Below are 18875 nucleotides of genomic sequence, written 5' to 3'. Positions count from 1 at the left end.
CAATCTCACCATACAGAATGTCAGACCAGATTCCAAAGACTATGCGCGCCGTCGTACAGAAACAGGACGTGAGTCAGGGCAGAGGTTAGTCACCATGCTATACTTTGCTGATGAATCTGTAGGAGAAATGGGTCGAGGTGAAAGAGGTTCCAGTGCCTACTTTGGAGAAGAACGAGGTATTGGTGGAGATTGAATATGCCGCGCAGGTGAGTGAGCGTTATTCAACCTCTCGTGTACTTCCACCGTCTCACCTTACGCCCGTCCCATGCTACGCATCGTTGTGGTGCTATGTGTCCCTCTCCGCACGCTCGTCGAATCACCGTCATAATCGCTGACGACACTGGTTCGCTCAACGCTAGAACCCAACCGACTGGAAGCATGCTACCGGCATCTCACCACCCGGCGTTCAGAACGGTTGCGATTTCGCAGGAACCGTCGTCTCCCTCGGATCAGAGCTCGACGTCCCTCTCAAAGTCGGAGACAAAGTCGCTGGCTGTACACACGGAGGAATATACAAGGATCGAGGAGCGTATGCCGAATACGCAAGGATCGATAGTGATATGTGTTTCAAAGTACCAGAGGGGATGAAGTTGGAAGAAGCGTCAACTTTCGGTGTAGCTTGGGTCACTGCTTGTCAGGTGAGTCATGAGCAGTAACCGAATCCCAATCTCGATGTCTCTGCGAAAGCACTTGGTGGCGGGCCGCACAGTCGCATATATTTCTTGTTGACAGTCTGTCTTACCAACATATACCCATCTCCCTCCCTTTGCTGAACATCTGCTAACAATATAATTCTCTGCCCAGGCTCTCATCGATAGTCAGAAGAAGCAGTTCCCTACTCAAGACAAGGTCCCGAAGGGAACCTGGGTAAGCATCTAGCATACTATCCCTAGACGCACCAATTCTAACACCTCCTGACACAGTACGTTATCTACGGCGCATCGTCTTCCGTTGGCTTGTTTGCTGTTCTACTAGCCAAGGCGATGGGATATAAAATCATCGGTGTTGCTTCGCCCCACTCTTTCGATCTTGTCAAGTCGTACGGCGCAGACGAGGTTCTAGACTACCACGATGGTGACAAGGCCATCGCTGACGCTCTCAAGCTCACTGATGGCGAAGGGGTCGAATACGCCCTTGATACGATTTCAGAGGGTGATAGTTGGAGAATCACATTGGGAATGATGGGGAAGAAAGGAAAACAGTTGAATGGGATCTTACCAGTCACGGATGAAGCGAAGAAATTGAATCCAAAGATCGAGATCGTCTTCACTGTCATGTACACTCTGTTCGGAAAGGTGAGTGTGATATCGACGGTCAATGCAAAGGTTCGTTTCACTGATCGAATCCGTTGTCCCCTTCCCAAATAGGAATTCAAATTCGGACCAAACACCGTCCCTGCGAGTGAACACGATCATGAGTTTGGGAAAGCAATCTTCGCCAATACCGCCGAGTTGATCACGAAACATGGCATCAAGGCGAACCCCGTCAGTATCAGAGGTGGATTAGACGACGTCTCGGATGGGTTCAAGGAGATGCAGGTGGGTTTTGGTTTTGGATTTGAACGTGTGATAGTGATGGCATGTGCTGATGATATGGTGGGGATGGGTTGTGACTCTCAGGCTGGCAAAGTCTCTGGGAAGAAGTTGGTCTACAAGATTGCATAGTCGCATCGAGGACAATGTATCAATCCAAAGCAGAGATAGCGGTGGTCAGGAGTATCAGTGATACGGTCAGGAAAGTTGTGCATAAATACGAAATTTTCGTCTGGACAATGCATATGTTGCATGTCTGCCATTGGGACCTAGACATCCCATGATTAGTAAAGTATCTCGCAAGCAAACTAGTTTTCAACCACATCCTCCCCATAAACCCAATTTGGTACGCAAACACATGAGCAAAGGAAAGGATCGTTATACACCATCTAACATCTTCATTATACATCACTATTGATGACAACGTACAACATCGTTTTCCCCCTATTTGGTTTGGTGCCTCACGAAAACGTAGGCAACCACTCTTCCATCCCTCTCCTCCGTCTCCTATCAAGTTCTTCAACCTCATCTGCTCCTTCTCCAGCGCGCGAGATCACTCGGCCTCTATAATATCGCATGAAGGAGGGTGAGACATCGAGTGATTCGCCAAGTATTTGCTGTGTGAATCGAGGTAAAGGGTGATGATTTTCTGCGAAAGGTAAACCCAGTCAGCCTTCATGGTCATGGTATATGATTTGCAACTGAGATGACGTACCTGATGAACCGAAGACTCCACCAACTTCTCCAATCAACGCTTCGAGACCCAGCAGACCCCATCCCGCAATGAGCGTGATCAGTATCAGAGGCCATCCCTTCACCACACAGAGGAGAGAACAAGGTAATGCTGCGAGATATAGATGGAGAAGGTGGGATAGATGTAGTGTGAGGGGTAAAGGCGGTGGATCTGAACATGGAACGGATCAGCAAAAAGGCTTCACAGATACTGCTCATCTTGACTCACTTGAAGACAGCCTCTCTGCTTCCCCTAAATGTCCACTGAGAGATTTCACCATACCCAACCCTCTCTCCCGCTTAGCCTCTGTCCAGCCTCCCTTTTCGACAGCGACCTCTGCTAGTCCAATCACGTACGCTTCCATCAACTTGAGCAGTGCCAGGGGTAGATTTGGTGGATATGGCAAATACAGATTCGATTTGGGTTTTCCCGATCCCGAAGTCGTCGTTGTAGATCCTGCACTTGTCGCAGACATGGTATTGACCACAATACCATCTCTTGTGAGTGACATGGTCTGTTTATCCGGCAAGTTGAGCTGATTCAGTTGTTGTCTCAATTCCTGATTTGAAGCTCCTTCATCTAACCCCCCAGCTCCAGCTGTGAGAGCGACAGCTTCAGCGAGTTTCGTCACCGCTTCTTCTGCTCTGTCGCGAAGGTTGGAGAGATCCCACTCGTCTTCTCCGGCCGAGGCGGAATCTCGTTCTTCCTTCGTAGGAGGTCCAGTACTCCGTCGTCTCATACCAGGTCGCAAGGTGTCCGCTTCAGAAGATGACATTGTCGAAGTACCGTTCGGCAGGTCGATGGAAGAAAGGGATCGGGATCCTGAAGGTCCAGCATGAGATTCGGCGAATCGTACACGGGCTTCTGTCCTCTTAAGCGATGAGAGGTATGCCGGTGGGAGGAGATCACAAAGTGGTGGTTGAGGCAGTGGTCTTGATCCGTGAAGGTGATGTCTGTTAGACGAATGATGTCAGTTTACACGTGACGGAAAACGATAAGATACAACGACGGTTACTCACTGTAACGCAAATGCAAACCCTACCAACAAACCCGATAGCTCGTCCACTCTCTCCACGATCGGATCCCTCTGTTCGTCCTTCTTCCCTCTGACTGACGTATTGACACTCGTCGCTTTCTCATCGGGTGTGATCGAACCATCCTGCTCCCCTTCGCCGAGATCGATCGTCGTCGAAGCGGGAGATACAGCGCTCTGCGAGTTTAAAGTTGTCGGGACAGAAAGCTAGATAACACGCAAGGAGTTAGCGATCGAGCTGGACATGTGTAGTAGCGATGCACTCACCATCCTCATACCGTCTCGAATCGTGGTTCTCACTCCTACCCATACTTGCTTTCCCTCGTCCCATTTCGCGATGGCAGATGAGAATCGGTACGAGAGTAATAGTCCAGTGACTATCGCGCAACGTGACATTAGCTCCAGTTCGCGTGTTTGAAATGCGGTGTTCTCCTCCTTCTACGGTGATCCACAACCCTTTGCCCAGCCCCGAGAAGCCTTCATATCTTCCGTCTCAACCTCTGACAGACATGCTCCACTCACCCATGCTCAACACGCCAAGTACACTCGCCCCACCCTTACCAAGCGCTTCGCTCGGTATCCAGCTCCTATCCGCTGCATAGATGATGAGATACGCATACCCCGCTAAGAAAGGCAATTGTCTAGGGGGTAATCGGGAGCTATTTCCAACCCTTTAGATCAGCTTCCACTATCACGATTTCGAAGCGGTCAAGTGGAGCGGCAGGCTCTAAGTATGATGGGGCATGTCGGGAAAATGAGCTTACAAAGCATAAGTCAATAGACCCCATCGTGTCTGGAGAGCTGAGGGAGGGGCTCGAGTACTGGGATTGTAAGGGATTGGTACACGTCGGCGGGCCATGTTGCCCTCCTTGTGCCGAGGGGAGTCGATCGATAGTCGGTCAGTCGGTCAAACGCGAATTGGATGAATCGGACTAGCGACAGATGCTTGACTAGGCGAACTCGTGTTTGAAAGAGTTGGATGTCTATAGCAACTGCTACTGATCGACGAAGATTACGATGTGCGATGAAAATACTGGAATACGTAGAATCGCTGAAAGAGAAATGAATGATATCATGTAACTTATCAGCGTGGACGGGATTCATCTCGGACAATGACCAAAATAATTCAATTCAACCGGTTTGTCACTCGAGACAATCTTCCACGTTTCAATCATCTCCTAACACCCTTTCCACGTCCGCCCAAAGCTGCGACGTCGAATAATGGGCCATTATCATAGTGAAGCCCTTGAACCCCAACCTCTCTCCATTGCTTAGGCTGTGATCCATTCTCCCTATCCCCCTCGTCTCGCACCATGTCCGAAACGTCCCCCACCTCCACCTCCACCAACCCCTTGCTCACCGCTCGGTCGCTCGTCCTTCTCCAACTCCTCTCAAGACTCTTGACTTTTGGGCTTAATCAAACGCTCGTCCGACTAGCTTCGCCCTCCGTATTCGGCACTGCTGCGATCCAATTCGACTTGGTCTGCTCGAGCATTCTCTTTTTGTCAAGAGAAGGGATCCGAAATGCCCTTCTACGACGGACGACTTCTCGCATTGCTTCCAAGGAGACGAAGGAGAGGGAAGAACGACAGATACATGCTCTATCTATCGTACCACTTCAATTGGGACTATGTATAGCGACGTTGATAACTGGTCTATATCTCACGACTTCCGATCGAGCAACAACATCACAACCGACATTCCATCTTTCCTTGTTACTTTACGTCCTCTCGGCTCTGGTGGAACTGGCTATTGAGCCATACTATATCCGAGTACACAGAACAGATCCGCCCAAACTCAATGTTCGTGTCCAGGCAGAAGGAGGCATGGCGATCGTCAAAGCTGTAGTGACGGTGGGGAGTCTGTTAAGTTTAGGTGAAGGCAGAGCGTTGCTGGGTTTCGCGCTTGGACAGTTGGCCGGAGCAATTTGGTTGGCCAGCAGGTATCTGAGAGAGTTTAGATGGAATGTACGGAGCTTGGTGTTGGTCCCAAGGGATGTGGGGTGAGTGAATATTGCTTTGAATGTGGTGTTGGTGTAGGAGACCTAGCTGAACATTGTACGTACAAAGCGAAACTCGGTTTGACCCTCACATGCTGTCGCTAGCCACTGCCAACACTGGTCAGAGTGTCATCAAGCACCTCTTGACAGAGGCGGATAGGATTGCCGTGGCACGTATCAGTCCGTTGAACGATCAAGGTGGTTATGCTGTTGCTATGAACTATGGTATGTCTTATTCCAAGTACCAAGGTCGAACTCCCTTGACCAAACTGTCCTTCATAGGCTCTCTGGTCGCTCGAATCATCTTTCAGCCTGTTGAGGAATCACTGCTGTTACACTACTCCTCGTCGCTCTCATCCGACTCCACACTCCCGCTCTTCAGCACGACCATCCGTCTCGCCCTGTACTTCACACTGCTCGTGTCAACATTCGTCCCACCACTCTTCCCCGCCATCAGTCCGCTTCTCCTTCCACGCCAATATCACTCCACCACGGCTCCTGCTATCCTCCGATTATACCTCACGAGCTATATCCCTTTGCTCAGCTTGAACGGGGTAGCAGAAGCTTTCCATACGGCAAGTGCGAATCCAACCGAAGTCAAACTCCAAGCAAGATGGATGATCGCTTCTTCCGCTGTATTCGCAACTTCCCTATTGACGATCACCAACTTGCCGAACTTTTATGTCAATGGCAATCTTATCAATCACAGTCGAGAAGAAGCTCTGGTCTTAGCTTCCTGTGCGGCGATGTTGTTGAGGATAACATATGCCTTAAGGCATGCGAATAGATTCTTCAAACATCGTAAACCCCAGCTGAGATGGTTAGACCTCTTGCCTTCCATACGAGTGGTCGTTGAGACCTCGGTGTTCTGGGCGGTACTGAAGGTGTTAGCGATGGTAGGATGGTGGGAGAGGAGTTGGAAAGGGTGGGTAGGGTTGGTAGGCACTGGAGGTGTATTGGGTCTTGTCAGTCTCGCTACGATGTGAGTGATCGCTATGGCGTTTGGCGTGTACAGTGGGGGAAGCTGATAAATCTGTCAATGTCTTCAGATGGTACTATGAGAGAATAAAATTACAGAATCTGAGGTCGACCATGAAGGTACAGAGGAAGGTAGAATAGTTCATATGCATCATAGATTAGACATACAGTACATGCATGCGGTAACTCATTCATCGTGGGATACACGCACAAGATCCGACAAGTGGGTAATTCATGAGCATGTCTCGGAAAAGGTCAGGTAACAAGCCCCGAAAGGGTTAGTCAGTCACCTGTTACCTGTTGGCGTAGCACTCCCGCTCTAGACTTCCCTTGACATAAATCATCATTCGCATTATCATTCACAGACGACTGAAGACTGGATAGTATCGCACTTTTGAGTTCCGACGATAATTTGGCCTGACCATTTCGGTGCCTCGGCACGTTTAGCACCACCCATCTACCATTGCATGTCGATCACACATCATTGCCATGTTGTTCCGGGATCTCCAAGACCTACGTCAAGATGGAAAGAGTGCACTACGGTCCGATCAGGTTGATGCTAAATGAACAAAAGTCCAGACTCGCAGTGTACATTCCTCTGTGCCTCTCTGTTCATCTTCAGCATAAAGACGCTGTGGTAAGGGGATAAAATAGGATTTGGCTCCACTTTAAACAGACAGATTGATTGATATTATTATTATTACAGTGGCGTACCTCTCAAGTCCGAAGCAAGGCACTCACTCCTCCAGCGTCATTTCCGTAAAAACGCGTCTCTCGGGATCTGTTCCGGTTCAGCAGGCAAAGCACGTAAAGAGGGTTTAAAGAGAGGAGAATGCAAGGAACGAAATTACTTTTGGGTACATTATTATGGTCCAGTCCCTTAGGGTTCTGGCTACGGCTTTGATAGCATGCATGCGTGCATGCAGAGACGAGACGGAGATCAATGATGCTTTCTTGGACTACATGATGATGAGCTGTCCAAGGGAGGTTGATATCTCGACACCATCATATACTGTACATCCTCTGCTTCGTAGACTTGCTTCGCCCATTAACATCAATCGTACTTTAGTTGTATTCTCACTTCACTTATCAACGACGACGATCACATCACCTCGGAACGACTGCACTCAAAAGAGGAACGACTAGCCCATAATTTAGTGTCAAGGTGCCTTTTAGCAACATTACATCAGTAGCACAGTTCTCATTACACAACACACAGACCACGATAAATCTCGTTGTTTCACCCAACACTCCTTTTCAACATTGCCTTTCAACACTTAGTCGCGCTCGACGAGCATTCGCCTCGCTGGTCTCAGCGACAGGCTTAAGTAAAGGCTATAGGCAGGGAAGAGTCGCGTGATTGAGAGCACTTCTGTGAGGGCGAAAAGGTGAGTGTCTGAGCGTTAACGTTCAGGTGAGACGAGGAGTCTTCATGCTGATCTCAGCCAACTACCGTCCTTTCACATTTCTTGCTCGTCAACCTGTACCACCCTTCCCCATCAATGCACTCCTATCGCTCCATACCACCTAATCTCATGGTTAGACCCATCCTCTAGACCTCTTCATTCAGTCAATTTCTTCTGCGATGGAACGTCAATCCTCGGTCTTTGGCAAGCTTCGTTCCCGCGCCCACAGCTCTGCTGGCCCTTCAACTGGCGCAGACGAATGGTTCATCCCTTACAATCCTCGACCATCTCTCCCCACTCGCGATAGTGGGATCGGGCTCTCACCTGTCCAGCCAAGACCGACCCACACCAACTTGCTCAGCGTGTTCTCAGGAGGAGGAGGTAATGGGGATCGCGGATACACTTTCCCTCGACCGACAGCAACACCTGCGAACACTTATTCGAGCACGTATAATGTCGATCCACCTCCACGACTGGCGCCTAAGAGACAAGATTCAATGATGAAATCCCCTTCGTACAGCTCAATATCGGATATGATGCAATCGCAACGAAGACCGTCTTCATCTTCCGTCCCCACAGGTCTTGACGCACCGAAGATGCTCTTCTCACCTATGAACCGTGAGATGCGTGCGGGACATGGCTCGTACTTCGGGAACTATCTCGAATCCGATCCCGTCTATCAACCGCAACCTCACACTCAACCAAGAACGGTATCGGCGCCGAGAACACCGCGACGACAACATCATCACCAGCATCAACATCACAATTCTAACCCTTACGAGTACAGAACTGAACCCAGACGGTGGGCCGTTCCTACCATGTGCGACATGTTCGTCCTGCCCCGACCACAGATCTTACCACACCTCATCACCCCTCCAGCAACACCCGACGAGAAGAACAAGCGTTGGAGCACGAGTAGCGGGACCTCCACAACGGAAGATGCGAAGATTGTAGAGGCTGGCAGGGCGAGACTGAAGGAGAGAGAAGATTGGGCCGAGTTGGTCAGAAGAAGAGGGAGAAGCTTGAGTTTCGGTGGACAATCTGAACCACCACCTGGAGCACCCGTGATCGGAAGTGTCAGAGCGAGAAGTAGGGATAGGGAGGGAAGTCGGAATAGCTCTTTGGTGAACCTCAGTCTTGGTGCGCAAGGCAGGAAACGATCCGTGTCGTTCGGATCGAAGTGGAGTTCAAGGAGAGGATCAATGTCACGAAGCGGATCTATGTCGAGAAACAACTCGATCAGCAAAAAGGAGGGCAAGAGACAGCTTAGCTTCACGAGGTCGAACGGTGATAACGGAGAGAACGTGCCAACGAGTTTTGGTTTTGCCAATCCTCCTCCATCGTTAAAGCATCGACACATCTCCTCCTCTGGTCAAGGCTTTTTCAGCGATGATGACGAGGATCAGAACGATCCCTTCCACTCAAACAGACGACGGTCCGATTCCTTACCGAGCTTCTCTCGACATTCCCATTCGCGGAGTGACCCCGAGCTTCTCAAGCACTTGCCTGCTACACCTGCCAGGCAGGACTCTCGATATCCTCCGGCCTCAGCTCCACCAGCAAAGACCTTGCAATTTCGACACCCCTCCGTGGCTGATCGTGGTGGCGTGGTCGTCATCACCAGAGGCGCATCGAGACGAGCAGCGCTGGCCGAAGGAGCTGGAACATTCAAACCGCCACCTCCGTTGGATATGACGAAGCCGTTGCCTCAATTACCGGACGAAGCGCGATCGCCTGTCCTGCCCTCTTACGGACCGTTCGTACCCCTCTCTGATGAAATTGGTGTAGCTATATCGCCTGATTTACCACAACACAGTGATGAAGGAGATGAAGCACAAGCTGGGCAGCAAATGGCAACGAAACCGGTCACCTCACGCGAACCCCTCTCAGCGGTGCAAATGGGCAGAAAAGCTGACAGTGGATCTGCACATGCAAGAGCCTTCCTGGCACGACAGCAACAGAGGGCAAGGACTAAACGGGCCTTTCAATCGCCCGCACAACCACCGGTTGCCTATCGTCGAAGAGACAACGTCGCGACAAATGCCCCTCTCTCTGCTTCCACCACCACCACCACCTCATCCGCAATCACCTCTCCCAGCCCCTCGCCTGTTCGCAAAGATACACCCCGTCGACAAACAGCTTTGGAGGAGGCCATTGGCAGGAGTCGAGCTGCTAGTGTCAGTGTTCTGGACCAACCCGATGTCAATCCTGCCAAGTCAAAACTCCAGACTCGTCCAAAGACAGGAGAATCGATCAAAGCTAGCGGACCCGGCACTTTCCACCAGCACACCGGACCTCCGTTGAAGATCTCACTTCAACCGCCAGAGAATGACCCGTCCATCATGCATCGCGCGGTGTCATCGCCGCCGCTTGCGTATCCTATCAGCACGATGCCCTCGCCACGCAGTAAGACCGGCCCAGTATTCGACTTTTTGGATGTCAAACGACCTGACTTTTCTCACTCTGATACGGCTAAATCAGGAGCTACGATGTACACGGATGCCTCGGAAGGATGGGGGAGATCGATAGAAGGCGGGTCAGGAGGATCAACACCGCTGTCGGCACAAAAGATGAGATTGAGCGGAACGCCACCAAGCGAGACACCCAGTCCACACTTAGATCTAGATGAAGGTGATTTCCATGTGAGTGAGATTGGGTAATAGCATAGATAACATGCTGATGACTCGTTACAGGGATTGTTCTTCAGGACCCCTGCGGACCGAAATGGCTCCTTCTCCGCGGCGAGTCCCATCCCTGATCGATATGCGCCTGGTCACTCTGCATCTTCACTACCTCGAGCTGTGCCATCGAACTTGCGTACTGTCGGCTTAGGATACGGCCTTGAATCTCCAACTTCCCAGCGATTTGAGAGGACACCGACTCCTCCGTCAGAAGAGCAGGTTCGAAGACCCTCGGACGGGAGTGAGATCTCAACAGTGGAGATTGCCACGCCAAACATCGCGTCAGAGCAACGCGAGGATGCACAGCGATATTCAGGCCTCCCACCGGCGCTCCATGCGGCTGTTGAAGACGAAGAGCGGATCAGCCCACCGAGACTTCTCGCGCCTTTCGCTGATAGACCACCGGTTACACCGGAAGCCACGGTGTCGCGCCGTGGATCGGAGGATCCTAGCGATGAAACGCATGCGACTGCGATGCCGGTTGTCGCGGAGGGCAGTGGTGAGTGGCATGCATCACTTCGCATGGTATGCCGACACTAACGCATGCATGCAGAATTCCCGTTTCCTCAATCGCTTGAAACCATTCGAAATCTTGCTGCCACAGCGGGTGCCACAGAGGTAACTCCCGACGGAAAACGCCGCCTCTCTCGGTCTCACGCACCTTTATCGCCTGGAACTTTTGGAATCATCACTCATGCTCCTCCACCTTCTTCATTCCATCAACGACCACAAAGTTCGCCTCCATTACCTGAATCCGACACACTCTCGCCTTTGCAGACACGTTTTACGCCATCCCCTCAGACATTCACCTTGTCTCCGGCTCAGGGAAATCGCTCTACAAGCCTCTCGCCGAATACGCAACAATCCGGAGTGGAGGCATCACCTAATCCAGGTCACGACCGTCGAGGATCAGCAGCTGTCAGCTTCTTTGATGAATTCCCGAGTCCGCCTTCAGCCACAACACAGTATATGACAAAAATGGAGTTACCTCAAGCACCGGTGAAACACGCTAGCGCGTTTGGACAATTGGTCACTGGACCTCCTGGCGCGGGCAAGTCGACCTATTGCCATGGTCTTCACCAGGTGAGTAATCGCATACCCACCACCTCTTCATGTTCTGAGACCTTGTCGGAGAGTAGTTTCTCACAGCTCTCGGTCGCCCAGTCCACATAATCAATCTTGATCCCGCGGTTCCCAATCCCCCGTACCCATGTTCGATATCTATCACGGAACTTATCACGCTCGATTCGGTGATGGAGGAATATGGATTAGGACCGAACGGAGCAATGTTGTATTGCGTAGAATATCTGGAAGCGAATCTCGATTGGTTGATTGAGCGATTAGACGAGGTTTTAGGAGAAGAGAAGGGGAATGGATATGTGGTGTTTGATACTCCCGGTCAGGTGGAGATCTGGACGAATCATGATAGTCTGAAGAATATAGTGGGGAAGTTGATGAAGATGGATTATCGTGTGAGTCAAGTCTTCTTCGCAGTGTATAGCGACAAAGAGTCGTGACTAATCTTTTGCTTGACTTCAGCTCGCCGCGGTCCACCTCAGCGACGCTCATTATATTACCGATGCGTCGAAATTCATCTCCGTCACATTACTCGCTCTTCGGGCAATGCTACAGATGGAGATGCCACATCTGAATGTCTTGAGCAAGATCGATCTGATTTCGACTTACGGCGAATTGCGTGAGTAATGTCGGCTCGAACGGACTAGTTGGATAGAGCTGACCTGAGTAACGCAGCCTTCGATCTAAGTTATTATACTGAGGTGCAAGATCTGTCGTATCTGCTCGCCAAGCTCGACTCGGAACCTAGAGCTGCAAAGTTTGGCAAATTGAACAAAGCCATGGTGGAATTAGTGGAAGGGTTCGGATTGGTTGGCTTCGAGACATTGGCTGTGGAGGTGAGTCCTAAACTTGATCGCGAAAGCATTTACGACGTACTGACTTCTGTGGCTTCAGGACAAATCTTCCATGATCAACATTGTTCGACTCGTCGATAAAATGACAGGTTACATCTTCATTCCCAATGACGATGATGATGGCACCAACGCGGTCAACACGCAAGCGCTCTTTGGTTCGGCCATGGGCGTAGGAAGAGCAGGTGGAGATGTGAGAGATGTCCAGGAGAGATGGATGGATAATAAAGAGGAGTACGATGAGTGGGAGAAGGAGGAGTGGAAGAAGGAAGGAGAGATGCGAGCGAGAATAAGGGACTCGAACGCGCCTCATGAGCATGGACATGGGCACGAGCATGGGCACGGACATGGTGATGAAGAATGAGGACGTGTCGATCGTAGACACTTTGTTGTAGCTTATAATTTATAGTGTTATAGTGGGTATAATACACCTTTTCATGAACCTTATGACCATGTCTGCAGAGGAGCGAGCATCGTTGACAAATGGTCTTGACTTTGTTTTGCGTACTGATTGTGCTCGCATAAGCTAATACTGCAGAGCAAGGCAGACACAGGGAGAACGAGTCACTTGAACGTCTTCGAAGGGCTGGATTGTCTTCTCCAGGTGTGCCATAAGATGTGAAATTACTCACAACCTTGTGTGAAAATGGTTGTTTCGTCGAAGTCGGATCCATGTACTGCATCTTGCTTGTCTTTAGAGGGAAATACCTCGTAACTGGAACGTGTAGTCACCATATTGGATGGGAAGAACTGTTTTGGAAGACCGAGCTAGCCGTTTTATGAAGGCAAGGCGAGCTTCTCTTATAACGCCACAGACGATGGAACATCTTGGAGAAAGACATAGGTTGATGTCAATCCTTTGAGCGTCAAGGGGAACACCGGGCGTGAGCTCCAAACTAGGTCTTCAGCTTCGACCCTGTGGCGATGGCGATCAGAGCGGTCATGGTCTTCCTACATCGCGTTGTGCTTCTTGAATCCGGTTCCCTGCGTTGGCTTCGGGTCTCTCGTCGGTGGTCGGTGGGATAACCGTGATATAATCTCGACTGAATCCTTGTTAGAGCGTGTCCACATTCTGTGGGTATGGGTATATTGTATCTCCACCACCGCCACCTCGTCCTTTGCTATTAACATACCCAAATACACCCACCCAACATGTCATTCAGTCGTCCCGTTTCGTCCGACCTAGACCCTTTTGATCCCAAACACATTCCTGATCTCGCACTCAACCTGGTTGTCGACTATCACTTCGATCCCTCGAATCGATGCTTTCGACGAGAATACGATATGAAGTTTAACTCGTGTGATCCAAACCGTTGTCCACTCGATATTACTCTGAAGGGACAGAACGTACCTGATACCATTGGGAAGAAGTCATCTACCTCCTTTACCAGGGGGAGAAGTTGGAGTGAAGCGGAGAAAGATCCTTGGTTTCGAAAGCGATTGGGCAGTGATTTCAATAGTGTCACCCAATGGGTGTTGAATCATTATACTCATCCTCCTGGAGAACGTTGTAGCCAAGGAGGCTTCACAGGCTCATGTCGAGTGACGGGATGCCAACATTCTGTCGCACTCATGGGTGGGGTTGATTCGTTCGTGGGCCAACCAAATCTTGGCGATATCATCCTCATTCCCGTTTCTGATCGGAGATCAATGACGGACACGCCTCTGAGTCAACGCAGATACGAGGTCAGGACAAGCAACGGAGAAGGCCACTTGTGTTCGCAAGGGGATGAGGGACTTTCAGCTTGGATTGCAAGGTGTACATGGACGAGTATAATCGGGAACGAGTCGTGCAGTAGGACGAGTGAAGAAAACAACAGAGAAGGCGACAGAGGCAGCAGTGTGTGCAATGAAGGCCCACCTGGTTCATACACAAAGTTTTGCCGTAACCCAGGATTGGTGGACGACAGCAATACTGGAACAATTGTCGACGAGACATGGGGAGATTCACCGAGCACCCCACAGGGTGATTATCCCACAGCGGACAACTTCATTGTCGTCGGGGAGGATTACGAGCGTGCTCGTCTCTTAGGCTGGGACATGGATCAGTTCAACTAAGCTTAGAAGGTGTTTGGCCGTAGTATTCCCACGAAGAGGATATGCTGTATGGAGTTGGATTTCGATGTGGATGTAGCACGTGACCATTATCCGCAGTCTATCTGATAGCGACGCGCGTCGATATGTTCACTTTCAAAGTCCATGGGAAAACCTACTGTATCTCCGTCCAGAAAGTATCGATCACTCGGCTCGGCGGTGAGCTAATGACGAGTCAATCCGGCCTGTCTGTAAGTTAAATCCTCGACACTTATGTTCGGGCGTCAAGCAAGATCTCGCGATCGGTCTGTACCCGAACATGGGGGTACCTTTGATTGAGTAATCTAACCTCGGGCAACGACCGGAATGACGGAGATCTTTGCAAGATCGCGGACAGTGATAAAGACTCCGTATCGTTCAAATTGCTCAATCGGGTAAATATCCCTAATTGTCTAGGGGAGGTAAAGCGGGCAAGGGGTAGCATGTCCGTTAGATAGGAACGGTACCGCACCGGCTATCTCGGTCATTGTCCAGATCTTTGACCGTGGATTCGGTTGGTGGGAAGATGTCAAAAGTCAAAATAGACATGGTTCGACAGTGGGATCTATAGATCTCGGACATACATATATTCGCACATATATAAGCGACGGGTGTGACACGTCCCTTCCTGACACCCTCCGCATCTCACAACATCCTCTCAAGGCATTCTCGAGCACTCACTCACTCAGTCACCTTTTGACTCGAAACATAGTACACTCCCACCATGGCTGACGACGCAACGTTGACGGGAACACCCGAAGACAAAGAAGCCCAGACCATTGATCAGTCTCGTCAATTGAAAGGAGGGTTATCGGACGCTGAACATGGCGAAAGTCCCCTCGCGCATCTCGGTCAAGCGAGAAAGAACTTCCTCTTATTCATCTTCTCAGTCGCTACGTTTGTCGATATCTGCAAGTAAGTAGTCACGAAGTGATAAGGGGATTTCGCTTATCCGCCCTCTCGTAAACAGCGTTTCTGGAGTAGCTGTCGCTGTCGCACAAATCTCATTCGATATCAAACTCGATACATCACAGATCGTTTGGATCATCACCGCCTATTCCTTATGTTTTGCCGCCTTCCTCCTCTTCGCTGGTCGTTTATCCGATCTGTTCCCAGCTCAGATTGTCTTCGAAGCAGGCTTCTTTATCCTTGGTATTATCAGTTTGGTAACTTCCTTCGTGACTTCAAACAAGTATGGTTTCCTCATCCTGAGAGGTTTGGGCGGAATCGCTGGTTCCATGAGTGAGTTCAGTTCCTTTTTCTCAGCCATCTGCCTGTGCTAACCGCCTTTGTTTATAGCCATCCCGTCTGCATAGTACGTTTCTCCCGTCAACGGCCCCCCTACACATCAGCTCACTTTGTCCTTTCAGCCACCTCACCGTCAACATGTTCCCGAAACATGAAGAACAGCAAGCGAAGCTCTCTCTTCTTGGTCTTGCCGGTGCAGTCGGCAATGTCCTCGGTCTGTAAGTGGAGCACCGCTTTGTCGACTCATGTCCACAACTAAACGGTAACGCAGTGTTCTCGCCGGTGTCTGCATGCTTGCCAACTACAAGTGGTTCTTCCGAGTCATCGCCATTATCTGTAAATAGCTTCAACTTCTGTTTATTCCGCTCTGTGCGCTGATCAACCCGCTCATCTAGGTGTGGTATTCACTGTCGTCTGCTTCTTCCTCCTCCCATACACTGGATCGACCTACTCGACCAAAGGCGATGGACCGAGATGGAAGCGTCTCGACATCGTCGGTGTCGCTTTGATCGTCGCATCTTTGATCTGTTTCATCCTCGCTTTGACTCAAGGTCCTATCGACGGATGGGGATCCGCTTCGTTCATCGCTCCGTTCGTTCTCAGTTTCCCTCTCGCCATTGGATTTTTCTTCTGGGGTGAGTGCGGTCTAGCGCAGGCTCTCGAGAGGGGGCTTTAACTAATTTGAGATGCAGAGTCTCGGATTCCTGCCAAATCTGCTGTCCTCCCAAGCTCTGTCTGGCAGATCACAAATATTCTCATTTCAACTCTCGCCATCGGTATTGCATGTGAGTGGATGGATACATCAAGTACAGTCAGCAGCTGACACAGAGCCGATCAAAGTCCCGTTCTGGGCTACGTCGCAACTGCTCTATGCGACTTATTTCCAGGAAGTCTTTCACTGGAGCCCAAGTACGTCTACCTTGTCTAGTCTGGGAATCTTTCACTGATGTCAGCCATCTTGAAATCACAGTTCACGTTGCTGCTGCCATGCTCCCACAAGGAATCACTGCCTTGATTGTCGGAGGTCTCAGCCAAGCCATTCCTCAAATCATTAACAAACCCAGAATCTCCCTTCCCATCGGAAGCGTCAGTGAGTAACTAAATTCAATTGGGTGACGGACCAGTAGCATTTAGCTGACCCTGCATTGCAGTGATCATGGTTGCAGAAGTGTTACAAGTCTACTCGGATGGAGGACACGGAAAGGACTATTGGAGGTTCTGCTTCCCCGCCTATGTCATCGGTAGTGCAGGCGCCGTCATTACCTTCTTTGCATCTGCGTGAGTCTTATCCCCTTGCTTGACGGACCAAAGGAGACCAGCTGACTTGGCGGGCTTGACAGTATCAACTTGATCACGTACTGTCCTCCGGAGATGGCCGGTGTTGCCGGCGCTTGGACTCAAGTTATGGTGAGTATAATCATACGCTATAGATGCCGGTGAGACTCATGGCTCATCTGACATTACTCTATAGGCCCAAGTTGGGGGTGCCGTCACCTTGGCTGTTCAAGCCTCTTTCCAAGGCGAAGGACTTTTCGACTGGAAACTCAGTGGTCGACGTTCGTACTGGTTCCAGTTTGCTTGGACCGCGGTCCTTACCATCCAGTACGTGGTGTTCTACAAGCAGCCGGGTACACCTGAAGAGGAGCATGAGGCGGCCAGGAAGAGGATTGCGGATAAGGGTATCGATGAGGGTGTTTTGTAGCTGGCAGAGGGATATTAGAAGTGACACGACACACGACACAATAGATCAAGTCGAAAAGAACAAGCAATTATAATGATTATGCATCTCCTCTCTATATAATATATCACCCAACGTCGAGTGACAATCCAGTGCCATTGTCAAACAATGAATCGTAATATTCTAATATCGTGTGGCTTTGCACCGAAAGCTTGCCACTTCGATGTATGCGACAAGATCTGATGTGTGCGCATTTTCCTGTAGCTTGTAGTCCTGATTACAAGCCACCGTCCTGACTGCTCTTTCCTGTCATCGGAGGTTCCGCTTCGCCTCCCTTGTCTTCAAGAGTCAACCCAGCTAATTCTTCGACTGGTCCCGACTCCTCGACTAGAGTTTTCGAAGCCAGTGAGGGATGTGTTCTGTCCGCCGATGGGTCGGAAGGGGCAAGTGGTTTAGGAGGTTTTTTCCCCTTCGTCTTGGGCAGCGCGGGGGTTGTACTCCGTGATGGGGCGAGAGAAGGTGTAGTGGAAGAGGATGGAGTTGATTTGGGTTTATCTTTTGACGAAAGGAGAATGGTAACGGGGCCCTTTGGGTTTGTTGTCAGTCCAATCTGCAGGTCACTGTGACGGGACAGAGATCACTCACATCGTTACAGAGCGAGACTTGCATCATTGCGCCAAATTGACCATCTGTGCATGATTACACAGTCAGTCAGTTCAGCCCAAATATCAAGGTGAGTATAGCTGGATCCAACACGAACCTTTTATCTTGGTGGGATCGTAGGCTTTTCGGATCTCTTCGAGGAAAGAGGTGTAATACGCTTTACCGGGTATTGTGGACTGGGATCGATCGATCGTTAGCTTAGCTTTACGTCCGTCCCACTTGATATTGCGCTGCCCGAGTAGAGTGGGGAGGTCCAACGAAGTATAGTTTAACGGGAGACTTACCATTGATTCGTGGAAATCGGGTTTGGAACCCTTGAAGCCTGCTAACAGGGTGAACTGGGATACTATCGTAAACAGACCATTGAACCGATCAGCCACAAGCCAACCAGTGTAATAACTCGGAACATCCGCTACGCACCACATAATACCTCTCCATCAATGTCTTTCACGTTCTTCTTCCACATTCCACCTTGATCATCGTCGAATAGACGAGCAGTTAGGATCTTCTTGATGATTTGCGTAGCGTCGGCTGGCTCGTCGTCTGGCGGGGCGGGGCGGAACAAGATATGTTGTGTGCATAGGAGGAGATAGTGAGACGAAGAGTAAGAGATAGAGATATGATTAGTCCTTGCTTGATGAATAGACGAGATGGAGGAAATGCTCACATCGATCAATACCGACGAGGACTAGCAACCCTCTTCCTATCGACGATATCGTCTCGCCATCAACTGCGCGGTGTCAACAGGCTTGCTGTGTTTTTTGCAGCTAAGACAAGCGGTGGTACAAAGCAAGGATGACTCACCGGCTACTGAAGCATTCACTACACGCTGTACGACCGCTTTCATCCTTATCGCATGCAGGTGAAGTGGGGTATGGTGATTGAAGTCAGCCGAAGTTGTGTTCTTGTTATCGAGTTGAACG

General features: G+C 50.2%; 6 protein-coding genes across 6 annotated transcripts; 4 read left to right on the top strand and 2 right to left on the bottom strand.

The window, feature by feature from the left end:
• Positions 1 to 17: 17 nt before the first annotated feature.
• CI109_100284 (uncharacterized protein) lies at positions 18 to 1664 on the top strand (the record flags this gene model as incomplete). The annotated part of the gene is made up of 7 exons (XM_032003052.1): positions 18 to 68; positions 123 to 206; positions 360 to 638; positions 805 to 867; positions 924 to 1295; positions 1368 to 1538; positions 1620 to 1664. 7 exons carry the CDS (start codon positions 18 to 20, stop codon positions 1662 to 1664), a joined length of 1065 nt encoding a protein of 354 aa, XP_031862859.1.
• A 329-nt stretch (positions 1665 to 1993) lies between these two features.
• Positions 1994 to 4157, bottom strand: CI109_100283 (uncharacterized protein; the record flags this gene model as incomplete). Its single annotated transcript, XM_032003053.1, has 7 exons — positions 1994 to 2181; positions 2248 to 2436; positions 2494 to 3218; positions 3285 to 3505; positions 3566 to 3675; positions 3821 to 3957; positions 4063 to 4157. The coding sequence occupies 7 exons, from the start codon at positions 4155 to 4157 to the stop codon at positions 1994 to 1996; spliced, it is 1665 nt and encodes a 554-aa protein (XP_031862860.1).
• Positions 4158 to 4611: 454 nt separating this feature from the next.
• On the top strand, positions 4612 to 6416 carry CI109_100282 (uncharacterized protein; the record flags this gene model as incomplete). Its single annotated transcript, XM_065966748.1, has 4 exons — positions 4612 to 5300; positions 5368 to 5522; positions 5580 to 6279; positions 6347 to 6416. 4 exons carry the CDS (start codon positions 4612 to 4614, stop codon positions 6414 to 6416), a joined length of 1614 nt encoding a protein of 537 aa, XP_065822820.1.
• Positions 6417 to 7860: 1444 nt separating this feature from the next.
• CI109_100281 (uncharacterized protein) lies at positions 7861 to 12654 on the top strand (the record flags this gene model as incomplete). The annotated part of the gene is made up of 7 exons (XM_032003055.1): positions 7861 to 10323; positions 10375 to 10861; positions 10916 to 11445; positions 11502 to 11834; positions 11902 to 12058; positions 12115 to 12275; positions 12334 to 12654. The coding sequence occupies 7 exons, from the start codon at positions 7861 to 7863 to the stop codon at positions 12652 to 12654; spliced, it is 4452 nt and encodes a 1483-aa protein (XP_031862862.1).
• Positions 12655 to 15087: 2433 nt separating this feature from the next.
• On the top strand, positions 15088 to 17313 carry CI109_100280 (uncharacterized protein; the record flags this gene model as incomplete). The annotated part of the gene is made up of 12 exons (XM_032003056.1): positions 15088 to 15278; positions 15334 to 15605; positions 15663 to 15678; positions 15734 to 15829; positions 15883 to 15947; positions 16007 to 16246; positions 16304 to 16396; positions 16452 to 16520; positions 16582 to 16701; positions 16763 to 16889; positions 16952 to 17018; positions 17083 to 17313. The coding sequence occupies 12 exons, from the start codon at positions 15088 to 15090 to the stop codon at positions 17311 to 17313; spliced, it is 1587 nt and encodes a 528-aa protein (XP_031862863.1).
• A 253-nt stretch (positions 17314 to 17566) lies between these two features.
• On the bottom strand, positions 17567 to 18799 carry CI109_100279 (D-tyrosyl-tRNA(Tyr) deacylase; the record flags this gene model as incomplete). Its single annotated transcript, XM_032003057.1, has 7 exons — positions 17567 to 17875; positions 17935 to 17978; positions 18050 to 18128; positions 18237 to 18298; positions 18373 to 18495; positions 18620 to 18682; positions 18757 to 18799. 7 exons carry the CDS (start codon positions 18797 to 18799, stop codon positions 17567 to 17569), a joined length of 723 nt encoding a protein of 240 aa, XP_031862864.1.
• Between the last annotated feature and the right edge of the window lie 76 nt (positions 18800 to 18875).

Source organism: Kwoniella shandongensis, chromosome 1, assembly GCF_008629635.2.
Source record: "Kwoniella shandongensis chromosome 1, complete sequence".
NCBI lineage: Eukaryota > Fungi > Basidiomycota > Tremellomycetes > Tremellales > Cryptococcaceae > Kwoniella > Kwoniella shandongensis.
Note: the sequence above shows the minus strand (reverse complement) of the source record. Positions and strands in the feature narration are given on the sequence as shown.